General features: G+C 40.3%; 1 protein-coding gene across 1 annotated transcript in view; it reads right to left on the bottom strand.

Annotated features, from left to right (window-relative positions):
- Positions 1–13: 13 nt before the first annotated feature.
- Positions 14–12,355, bottom strand: part of SUCLG1 (succinate-CoA ligase GDP/ADP-forming subunit alpha) — a 34,262-nt gene continuing 21,920 nt past the window's right edge. Inside the window, exons 6-9 of the mRNA XM_037806967.1 lie at positions 9,717–9,800; positions 7,880–8,031; positions 1,802–1,990; positions 14–272 (exon numbers count right to left, since the gene is read on the bottom strand). Coding sequence (XP_037662895.1) covers positions 246–272; positions 1,802–1,990; positions 7,880–8,031; positions 9,717–9,800 — 452 coding nt within the window. The 3' untranslated portion in view covers positions 14–245. The remainder of the gene's footprint in view (positions 273–1,801; positions 1,991–7,879; positions 8,032–9,716; positions 9,801–12,355) is intronic.

Genomic DNA, 12,355 nt, shown 5'->3' with positions numbered 1-12,355 from the left:
TCAAAACCCCATATTCAAATCAATTGGTGGATTTATTGGCTCTCTCTGTTATACAGTCAGGAGAAACATCTCAATACAGGACCTTCTAAACTTTGTTTTGGCTTCCCGTTGTACTGAAAGAGCAGCATCAGGCAAATAGAGAGGCTGACAATTAGTGGACAACAGTAGCCAACTGCTGCTGGTTCACATTTCTACAATGACTCATTCCACAGTTTCAAGGACTTCATTGGGTTTTTTTCTTTCTTTCATAGCATCTTCCTCTTTTCAAACTCCTTCAGAACAGAAGAAAAGGAGAGAAGAGGCAGAGAAAAAAAGATGCATGGTCAAAATGATTCTGAAGTCTCGTATATTTGAGATTCTTTGAACACCCAAAAGTTAGACACAAAATGTACCAGGATGAGGGTGCTTGGACACAAAATAACAGCTTTCAAATTAGCCTGTGTCAGCTTGAATTTCACTAAGCCAGTTGCAGAGCTTCAAGTTTATGTCTCCTAAACCCAGAAGCAGAGAGGAAGGCTTTGCATTACACTTACTTTTCCACTCCAATATTATTAGGAGTCAACAAACCTGACTGTGCATATCCAAACCTGTGATGCTATCCGGAAACCACAGCAGGCCCTTTTAAAGAGGCAGTGAAAACAGAAGGCTGGCTTAGTTTCTCAGAGAGGAAAACTAAACACATTTTTGAAGAGATGGCAAGAGCCTTAGAAAATCCCTGAAAAGGAAACAAAACTGAATATCACATTTCTCTAGATTTTCCCAATTAGAATACAACAAACATGTAGATGCCTGCTGCCACTGGCTGGAATAAAATGGTAACACAGGTGAATTTGAGCATTTGTTTTTTCCCTTTTCCCCCTCTTTTAAAAAAACATTCTCACTAACCATCAAGATTTCTTTCAAACATTATGGCACGTAATGTCATATTCAAAAAGACAGTATAATGCAAAGAATCAATAAAGCAATGTGCCCATATTTCTTCCCTAAAAGAAAGGGGAAAGGAGATTGCACCAAACCAGGATTTTGAAATTGAAATTTTCTCTATCGTTTGTTCCCACCTGAGAGAACAATGTGTGCCCGTTTTTAACATGTTAATGAAGAACTTCTGGGTTTTGTTTTTTGGGGGTCAAAGCTATACTCATCATAAAAATACAGGAGGGAAAAAGAACCTGAAATGATCCCTCAAAGGGGCTGAAAATCATTTTGAAGAGATTATGGAAGACACCAAATCATTTAGAATATTTTAAACCACAATTACCTATTAAAAAGGGAGAAGGAAAGTAAATGGTTAAGAAGTCGAACCTCCAACCTGAAAGCAATGGCATCACAACACAGCCAGGGACAGAAAGAAAAGACTGACTTTCCCCACCCTCTTTAGCTCTCCTTCCTCTGCAACTCCCTCTCCATCCAGTGTTTACTTCTCGTTTAGTCTCCAACGCCCCTCCCTGGACACAGAGACCTATGGGGTATCCCACAGGCCTTCCAGGGAAAAAAACAAAACAACATGAAACCCAGGGCAGTTCTCTGCACCCCCAAAATGGAACTCCTGGTGCTTCTCACGGCCTCAGAAAGCTTTCTTACGTGCCACATCGTGCTACTTACAAAACAGCAAATCCTGATGTTTAAAGCAAAGTTTTTTAGTTAGAGAGTTATTTCTGGTCGTGCCCATTGAGGATGTTCGTGGCATAGCTAAAGACTGGTAGGGTGGGAACCCGCAGGAAACGAACAGATGAAGACCCAGGAGGCAAGGCCACAGACGCCAGGCCCTCGGGGGTGGCCACATTCGGCCCACAAAGCTCACCTTGTGGATGGTGCTTCCCAGCTGGGCGGGGGACATGCTGACCACAACACCTGCGCTCTGAAGGGCGGCGATCTTCTCTTTAGCACCCCCTTTTCCTCCGGCGATAATTGCTCCTGCGTGACCCATTCTCCTGCCGGGAGGAGCCGTTAAACCAGCAATGAAGGACACCACGGGCTTGGCATTTGGACCCTGGAGAGTAAGTAATATTCACAACACGAATGAAGAAGCCAATCAAAACCAACCTCAGATTCATGACTCTCTGCTGGTGAGTGGTATGTGGCTTGGACAGGGGCAAGGCCGTGACACATCCCAAGGACACCAACACAAATATTAAGCTGTGCCCGACACCCCAGCATTCACCTTTGAGATATCTCGATTCATCCATACAAGCTCAGGAAGGCAGCCCTGAGCAAACTGATCTCCCAACTTCACTGGTACAGGCTGTTTTACAAATACACATGTGACGCACTTGACAAAAGAGCACACCCAGAACTATACAAGTGTATCAGCTTCCTGTGGCTGCCATTACAAATTCCCACAGACTTGGTGGCTTTCAGAGTGCTAGACGCTAGAATCTGAAATCAAGGCAATGGCAGGACTGTGCACTCTCTGAAGGCTCCGGGAAGAAGCCCACCTGGCCTCTTCTAGCTGCCGTGGGGGGTGGCAGTGTTCCACAACTCGTAGGGGCAGCTTGCAGTCCTGCTTCTGTCTCCCCGTGGCCTTCTCCCACGTGTCTCCTGTGTCTCTCCTTCTCATAAGGAAAGGTCATGTTGGATTAAGGGCCCACCTTAATTCAGTATGACTTTGTCTTAACTAATCACATCTGCAATGACCCTATTTCCAAATAAGTTGACATTCTAAGTGATGGGGGTTGGGACTGCAACCTATCTTCTGAGGGAACAACTCAACCTATAACAAGCAACATGATTCATGATAGTACTGAATTAAGAAATAAAGCAACCAGAGCTTGTGTCTTACATCATTATTGGTTCACCCTTGATACATTTGTTAAAGGAAAAACCTGGAAGGTGTACTGGAAAGGACCTAGGATGGGAGGCATCATCACACTCAACTTCCTGTTAACCAAAGTTGTACAAGAGAAGGCACATCATCTCTCCTGGCCGCTGCTTCCTCATCTATGACCTGATGCTGGCCAAGGGCCCTTTCAACTCTGAAGTTCTATGATGTCTAAAAAGGAAAATCAGTGTTGGCTTAATTCAACAAAAATCCATTCTGATATGCATAAATAGCACTGTACTAGATTCTGAGGTTAGCACACACACATACACATAGAGGAAGTATAAGATTTCCTGTGCTCTATACTTACAATGTAGTTGAAGAATTAATATAAAACATTACATATGAACCAGTTAAGTAATAATACAAAGCAATATACAAATATATGGTTAAGCTTCATAATGAATGATAATACCATGTTCACAATAGGAATCCAGAGACACTAAGACATCCAGATTAAAGAGAGGGGCCTGCAGAAGGCAGAACTTGAGCACCAGTGGAATCTGAATGCTTTCATTCTGACACTCTCACTTTTCTCCCAGACAGCAGTTGGCAAATTGTTTAGTTAAGGAACCCCTTACACTTATAAAAACTGAGTATCCCAAAGGGCCTTTGTTTATATTGATTACACCTACTCATATCTACTGCACTAGAAATTAAAACTGAGAAATTTTTAAAATATTAATTCATTTAAAAATAACATTTTAAGAAAAAGCTTTTATCAAAAAAAACAAATCTAATAAAAAGAATGGCATTGTTCAACATTTTTTGCCAATGTAGTAATAAAAATTACATTATTAATGTACAAAAATTACATTTAATGTCTATGACACCTGCTTTTGCATTTGGTCTGCTGCAAATATGTTATTTTGGTTGAAGTAAATGAAGAAACTAACCTCAAACAGATATACAGTTGAAAAAGAAGTATTTTTATAGCCTTTCAGATAATTATGGTCATACTTTTTTGGATACTACACAAAACTCTTCAGTAGTAATTTCTTAACAGTTAGATGCAATGTTGGAATCTGGAATCATAGCAATGAACTTTTTGTCCTTCGTTACTTCAAAATTTATTGATCTGTCTTGCACTTTAAATGGATTTTTTACTGGCAATGATACTGTATCATGCATTGGTCAGTTGGAAAATACTGATTCACTGAGTTATGTAGATCTTCCAAATGCTGATTTATTTCATCTTTCAACATCAACAAGTCACATTCATCAGTATCACCACCGACCTCATTAGAAAAGCCTTTCAGTAGTAGAAGTTGTTGAATTCACAAGTTTTCTGAAATTCTAATATTCACTTGAAAACTCAAATTTTATCACTGACAACAAATACCATCAGCTGTTTTCTTTGATATGACAGGCTCACTTTGTTCATTATTGAAAAAGCTCTGTCAAATACCCAACTCTGAATAACCAGTTTGCCTGCCAGTCATTCTTTTAAAATTAGTGTTCCAGGAAAAAGGGGCTAGTTCAGTTCATATCTCAATTGCACAACTGTTTTATACTTGCTTCTTATTTCACCATTTCTTATTGACCTTAGGGTTGAGATTTAATAAAATTAATAATTTTTACTGCTTCACGAAGGACATTCTTAATTGAAGGAGCATGTTTTTGTGTTTTTTTCCTGTGGGCATGCAGCAGTGAACGATTACTAGTACAGTTTGCTTCACGCCAAGGAGCCAGCAGGCAAGGCTCTGCCCGGGCTGCCTCTGCCACGCCGGCCTCGCCCTCCCCAGTCCTTCCCTCTGCTTCATCTCCCAGTGGCCCCACACTGCTCACAGCTCCCCAAATGCACCAAGCTGTTTCCTGCCTCTGTTCCTTTGCTGAGAACGTCTCCTACCCCCAACCCTACCTGCAAACCTGGCCAATTTCCATTTGACATTTAAGACCTGGCTCAGGCTTCCTCTTCCCCCTAAGCATTTCCAGACTCTTCTTTCTGTACTCTCCACAAACACCCTCGTATTAGGCATTCTCTCTTTAGTGACCCAGCCGTGTCTTACACATTTCCACTCTTACACTCCATATATTGGCTGTAACTTACTTTCCATGGGTTCCCCGTTACACTATGAATTCCCTGAACATAGGGACTCTGCTCTCACTCCTCTCTCTATGCCCAGCCCCTGTGCTACAGAATTAAAAAACAAAAGACTCTATAAATAAAAGTCATTTATTCATTTGCTCATTGGTTATGCATAGGATATGAGGACCTTATGTTTGGGTGGCACTCATTTCCACTTAACCCCCGCAGTCCCTCATAGTGGGAATAAAGTTACACCCTGTCCAAGTGACAAAGGAGAGCCCCTGAGATTTTTAAGCAGAGAAAAACATCTGAAATGTTGAGAACTGTGAAAGCCTAGGAACAGAAAGTCCGGTAAGGCGCTGTTGGTATAATTCAAGCACATGCACAGCTCTATGGCCTCTTTTGTCCTTGACCCCACAACCTCCTCCAAAGTAAAATGGAGAAGTCACACAGACCTGTGTATAAAGCCCACCCCGAGTCATTTGCTGTATACTACCAATAGTTAATTATTAACCTCCCTAGGGCTTTTCTCTCACTCATAAAAGGAGAATAAAAACATCAGCATCGGGGTAAAGATTAAACAACACAACTTTTGCAGAGAATTACAGTCACTGTAATGATACCAATGGTGGTAGTGGTGGCAAACAACACTTATGCAGTGTTAACTAAATGTTTTACAAAATATGGCATCTGAACTGCTTGACCTAGAATCTTGCACACAGTAGGTCCTCAATAAAAACTGGGTCCATAAGAACAAATTGGAAATTGGAAAACGTGCCAAATGAAAGGAAAAATGTGTTTAGCTTTTCCCACTAAACTCTAAGCTATTTAAGGGGCTTCAGAGGTGTGCCTAAATACATTTTTAAATTCATTTTAACATAATATAATGTCATATTAACCTAAGTCTTTCTTTTCTAAAAAGAAATCAGTTTCTATTTAAATTTTGATTTTACAGCTCTTCTGAATTCATGAGACTCTGATGATATTTTACTCCAATCTCCAAACAGTCTATTATATTCTTTCATTTATTGGTGCCTACTGTCCAGGGGACTGAGCTGGGCACCAATACCAGTTCCCTGTTCTGTCCTCCGCAATACAGCCTGGCATGGAAGCCAGATATCTGGCACTCCGTGCAGAAGGAATGAGCGAAGGCAACTGAGAAGGAAACCAGTGGGCATGTCAGATGATGCACGGATCTGAAAAGGAACGTCAGGGTGGTGTGCAAGGGACTGGAACACCATGCTAAGCCTGGCCTTTGGCCTACATGCTGTGGGAAACACTGTCTGGTTTTAAACAGGGGCATGAGGCACGGATGCATGTGTTTAAGAAGGGCAGATACTTCAGATGGGCTGGATGGTCTGGGAGAGAGAAGGGAGGGAGGTGACGTGCGGAAAGGAGTACAGATATCAGGGAGGAGACTACAGACATGGTTCAGGTAAGATAAGATGAGGGCCTGATTTGGGCAGAGGGATTACAGATGAGGTTCTGAATCTGAGACAGACTGCTGACATCTCAGAGAGGGATCTCATCACCCAAGTGGAAGCAGGGGATGAGAGAGAAATCAAACATAGTTCTGAAGTTTCTGCTTTGGAAACTGCATGAATCATGATGTCTATATAAGAGACCATCCCAGACTTAAGAAACAGGCACAGAAAACAGATCCAGGAAAGGAGAAAGAGAAGACTCAGGAGAACAACCAAGAGGGTAGAGAGGAGGAAGAATGAATAGAGGCCACTAGCGAACTCCACAAAAATAACAACAGCTAACAGCTCAGTAAGAGTGCTTCCTATGTGCCAGGTAGTACTTTATTACATGTAAATTAAATCATTTAAATTTCACAATCCTCCCCACAATCACACTGAGGCTGGCACCACCAAGGAGGAAACTGAGGCACAGTGAGGTTAGGTAACATGCCCAAGGTCACACAGCAACCAAGTGGAAGAAAGCCACAATGCAGAGGGCCAAGGAATGAATGAAAAGGAAAGAGAACCAGAAAGTCAGGGGAAAGCTGAGTCACATCTTACATGAAGGTTAAGATTTAAAACTAGCACAGAAGAAAATCAAGTGTACTCAAAATAGCCCTTGACAATCCCTTAAACCACAGATAAATACGCATGGTTACGCATGTACAACCGTACAGATGATACTTCTTGGCTCCTTAAACTCTTTGGGATTCATTATTTTCCTATGGCATTTAATCCATTCACTCCTTAATTTCTTTCACAAGCACACAGAGAAAATCACACACACACACACACACACACACACACATTCACTCCTTAATTTCTTTCACAAGCACACAGAGAAAATCACACACACACACACACACACACACACACACACCTCTTGCCTGGCCTCCTCATTCGCATGTATTTCCCGAAGGTCCCTGCCACATCCACCAGGTGGAGGCCGGTAAACACTGAGCACTTCGGTCATTACTGCAACCTTCATCCCAGGAGCAGAGCTGAGTTTAAGCTAAATTAAACTAAGATGCAATTCCACAGGACTCCTCTATGGTTAATTCTAAGGGAGAGGCAACACGGATATAGCCTTTAAGGAGCATAGGTAGTAAAGCCTTTCTATATGCCCTTTGAAGGGACTGCCACCTGACAAGGAAAGACTGATGCTAGAGGGAGGCAAGATCCTGGACAAGGAGGGATCAGATTTTCCAGTCAGCCTCGACTTCGCCCTCTGGGATCTCCCTCTGGGATCGGAAGCACACCGAGGACAGGTGGAGATGCAAGTCCGCAGGCCATGTGGGGACTTCCGGCCGACGGCCTGAATGTTCTCTGCTTGGTGGGAGGCAAAGTTCAGAGCAGAGAAGGAGAGAACAGGTATGGTGGGAAAAGGGGAGGAAAGAATCCAAAATTTTCTGAGTGGCCAGCACTGAAGGCACAGCTGAGAAAGATTTAACTTTATCTTTCATGTTTCCTTGAAAAAGTAATCTTTGGTTTAAAAAAAAAAAACTTCTAAAACAAGCTTATAATGTTATTCAAGAGCAAAGAGCTGTATTTTTCCTAACCCAAACTTACTGAGTTACGTTGCTTCAAAAATTCTGCAGCATTTTCCTCTGCATTTCCACCAATTTCACCTATTAATATGATGCCTTCTGTGGCTGGATCATTCAGAAAGACTTCTAGGCAGTCAATAAAATCTGTTCCATTAAAAGGATCTCCTCCAATGCCTGAAAAAAAAATCAATGTATCAATTTTGAAAATTCAAGGATGATCTGTGAAATTTAGGTCAAGAAATATTATTTCTATTGGTTTTTAATTTTGCCCACCCCCTCACCCCGCTCCAATTTTTTTAAATATATCTTCATTCTTGCAGTAACATGAAAAATCACAAAATGCTACCATTTATTTCTATTTTTAATACTATATAAATGCTAAATTGTGGGTAGTTCCTGATATTCAAAAAAAGATAATCTTCTTTTTGTTTGAACTTTTTTATCAAACCTATTCCCTCCCACAAAATTATTCCCATTATACTCTTTAAAAGTGAGCCTATTAAGAAGACACGCTTGTGTAGCAAGATGATGTTACACCAGAGGAAAGTGAGAATATTTTTTCTGATTAAATATATAACAAATTCCTTTGCACAAAATAACTATTTGATGAGGCACACTGCAGAGGAACCACTCACGTGGTTTAAGACCCAAGTCCCAGGGAGTGAAAGGGTGGAGGAGGACCTTCTCCCCCTTCCCTTGGATCCAAGTATGTGAGGACAGAGCCTGCATATCAGGCTCTTCTACAAGCACATGACATTTAAGAAAGAGTACTTGCACAGGATTAAAGAATGTGTTCCAAACAGACTGGCTGGCCCTTTTTTTTTAAATATTTAAATTGTAAATTTATTGAGCATGGGATTAATTTCATACTTTTCAGTGCATCACTGAAAAATGAAGTTGAGGAAAGGAACTAGCATTTACTAAGTGTGAACCGTATACAAGTACTGTGCCCCAGCACACATTAGCCCTGTCATTTCACAATTCTCCCAATCTCTCTGCGATGGGCATTACTATTCTCAGTTTACAAATTAAAAACTGATGCTGAAGAAGATAGAACTAGCAACCCTGTTTCAAAACCCATTTTTACTCTCTATCAAACTAAATTACCTCATGTCTAACATAGTGCTGTGCATAGAGAGAGGCTCAATTAATGTTTCCAAAACTGAATTTATAAATTTGAATCCTAAAAATAAACACCCGTTGTATTTTATAATTTTTACTATTTTTTAAAAAACCATTTTAAAAAGGTTTTTAAAACATATTCTAAAGATCTGAAGAAATGTTTATAAAATCAGAAATTTGCTTGTGATTTGATAATGCTGAAATTATTGTAAAAGGTGAACACTTTTCACTTTTTAAGTCGGAGGCAATATGATGTGGCAAAAAGAGATTCTGGGGAACTCAACCTTCAATCTCTATTTTATCACCAATGAAGTTGTAATAAGACAACTTTCCAGTTCAGAGGCTGTTCAGAGGGCTGACTTAAGAACGAGATAATGAATGACAAAGAACTCAGGAACTGTGAAGCACTGAACATAATTATAATAACAAAAGCCCCAATATGAAGACCCATTTCTTTCACAGCAAGCAAAATAAGTGATGTTTTCAGGCACCAATGCTCTCAGGAGCCGCCATCCCAAGATGTTTATTCATTCCTCACATGGAAAACAAATCTTAGACCACGAATCTTGAAAAAATATAGAAGAGCTTCATGCTGAGGCAAATTAAATTCAAGATCATAACACTTTTTAAATAAAATATTAAAACCTCTTGCAAATAATCAAATCAATAGTTACTACTGTAGGCATTCAATGAAGATACTGTACTCCAATGAAATGATTTTAGGAAAAATCCCTCACCAACACACAAAGATTGCCCCAATCCAACTTGTGTTGTTTGGTGAACTGCTTCATACGTCAGGGTGCCAGATCTGGACACGATACCTTAAAAGAAGAGGATTCAAAAATATTAAACTGTGTTCCTATTATAGACTATAATACGGTAAACTAAATTACAAATGCTCTGAGTAACATGGGTATATACAAAATAAGAAAAGTTAGAAAAAAGGGAACGCATATTATTAAAGTTATTTATGACTACAAAAGCAATGCAAGAAAGACCTAAATTACCTTTTGTGAGAATTTATAACATCTGTATGAACTTGGTAAGTACAATCCCGCTTAGGAGTATCAGAATGTTACTGATCGCACTTACAAATACCCAAACTATTAAACCATCAAAGCCTGCAGCCTACAAAACCAGCATCAGTCTCATTTGGCAACACTATTCGACCTTTCCTACAATGATTCTCCAGTAATTTTCAAACAATATATTGGCTTTAAAACCAATAAAAGGAAAACCACAGAATAAGGTCAAGATCTCTCCAGATTCAGATCTACACCTACTTTATCAAATGGGTCTGTGTGATTTCACATCTGGACAAGGAAAGTGTGGGGGAAGGGTCAGCGCTAGATACCCTCTCAGGGCTGAGCCAAAGGAAAGGTCATTTATTCCATGCCAATATCTATATGATACTTTAAAAAAGAAAACACAAAGTGGGTAGATCACTAATTTTATCAGGTTGATAAGTATAAATGAGTAACTTCAGTTGTTAGAACATAGCATCTAAAAATATTTGAAAAATAAAACATAAAACTTTGTATGGGCTAAAATCAGAACACCGACTCTGCAATGGTGAATAATCCCAGAGCTTCCGTGTTTTGCTTTCTCTAAACCTGACCTTGGAGCACTCTTTAAGGACTCCCAAGACTCTTTTCTAACAGTATGAAGCCCCTAACAGGGCAACTGGGTTTCTTGTCAGATGGAGAAAACGATCATAACCACAAACTACTTGACTTCAACACAGCATATTTACACTCTTAAACAAAGTTTTGTGTCATCATTGTTGTATATTTGCTGGGTAATAGGTGTGGTCTGTGCATAAATATACATCTTCACTGTGACTTTGGGTCCACATAATTTCTGCACTTTCTGTACCAGTCAGTCAAGTTGAAATGCACTTGCGTGGGGGTGACTATCTTGGTCACTGCTAGACAGAACCTTCTTGGCACCACCAGATTGCTTTTAGAAGAAGTTCACCAGACAGTGACCGCTGTCAGCAGGTCACTCCCCACGGATGCCCCACTTCCCATGGAATTCTGTACCAACTCCCCACATGGTCTGAAGCTACCTCTCCAGACTGGTTTCCCATTATTTCCTATTCCAGTAAAACTGAGTTGTTCCTCAATTATAATTTATACTTCATGCATTCTTACGTTTACACGTTTCTGCTTAAAACAAAACCTCTACCATCAAAAATTCTAACCATTCTTCATGGTTCGTATTAAAAAGCTTAAATGCCCCTTTTATTTTTGAGGTCTTCCTCAGATCTCACCCCCAAACAGAGGTGACATATGATCTCTTTCTCTAAACCTCCTTTGTACTCCTATTGCCCTTAATATTGGAGGAAAAGAGGAAGAAGTTATTTTGGCACTTATCTTATTATCACCATGAAACCATCAGTATTTTTAGGGTTGAAATAACCTCATTCATTGAATGGTCCACTATTCACCTTGAAGTTACTATGGGTACATTAAGAGACCACATCTCATGGTCAAGTCCTCTCTGCCTCTGGAAGTCAGTGTGGGTTCTCCTTCCAAATACTGAGGATGATTACTGTTTTCTAGTGTTACAGCAAATACTACTAAATTAGAGGGAAATTTTAGTAACTGTGCTGGTTTGAATCTATTATGTCCCCCACAAAAGCCATGTTCTTTAATGCAATCTTGTGGGGGCATACTTATTATTAGTCTTTTGATTAAGGTGGAACCTTTTGATGAGATCATTTCCATGGAGCTGTGACCCCACCCATTCCAGGTGGGTCTTAATTAGATCACTGGAGTCCTTTAAGAGAAGTCATGGAGAGAAGGAGCTCAGAGAAGCTGAGAGACATTTTGGAGAGAAGCTAAGATATGTACTCCAGAGTTTGCCCACAGGAGAAGCTAAGAGCTGATACAGACCCAGACGCTTGGAGACGCAGACAGAAAGACGTTTAGAGATGCTAAGCTAAGAGATGAAGCCCAGAGTTTGCCCCAGAGAAGCTAGGAGAGAACCCCCAGATGCTTAGATGCACAGAAGCTGAAAAAGCTAAGAGAGACAGAAGCCCAGAGACATTCTGGAGAAAGCCATTTTGAAACCAGAACCCAGGAAAGCAGATGCCAGCCACGTGCCTTCCCAGCTGACAGAGGTGTTCTGGATGCCATCAGCCTTTCTTCAGTGAAGGTTCCTCTTTTTGATTCCTTAGTTGGAACACTTTTATGGCCTTAGAACTGTAACTTTGTAATCTAATAAATCCCCTTTATAAAAACCAATCCATTTCTGGTATTTTGCATAGTGGCAGCTTCAGCAAACCGGAACAGTAACACTCACTTTTAGCATCACGTAAAGTACATTAAAATCATAACATTTTTTTTGAAAAACAAAAACCCCAAATCCCTAA

This window comes from Choloepus didactylus, chromosome 17, assembly GCF_015220235.1.
Source record: "Choloepus didactylus isolate mChoDid1 chromosome 17, mChoDid1.pri, whole genome shotgun sequence".
In the NCBI taxonomy this organism is placed as follows: Eukaryota; Metazoa; Chordata; class Mammalia; order Pilosa; family Megalonychidae; genus Choloepus; species Choloepus didactylus.
This window is presented reverse-complemented; position numbering and strand designations above follow the sequence as displayed.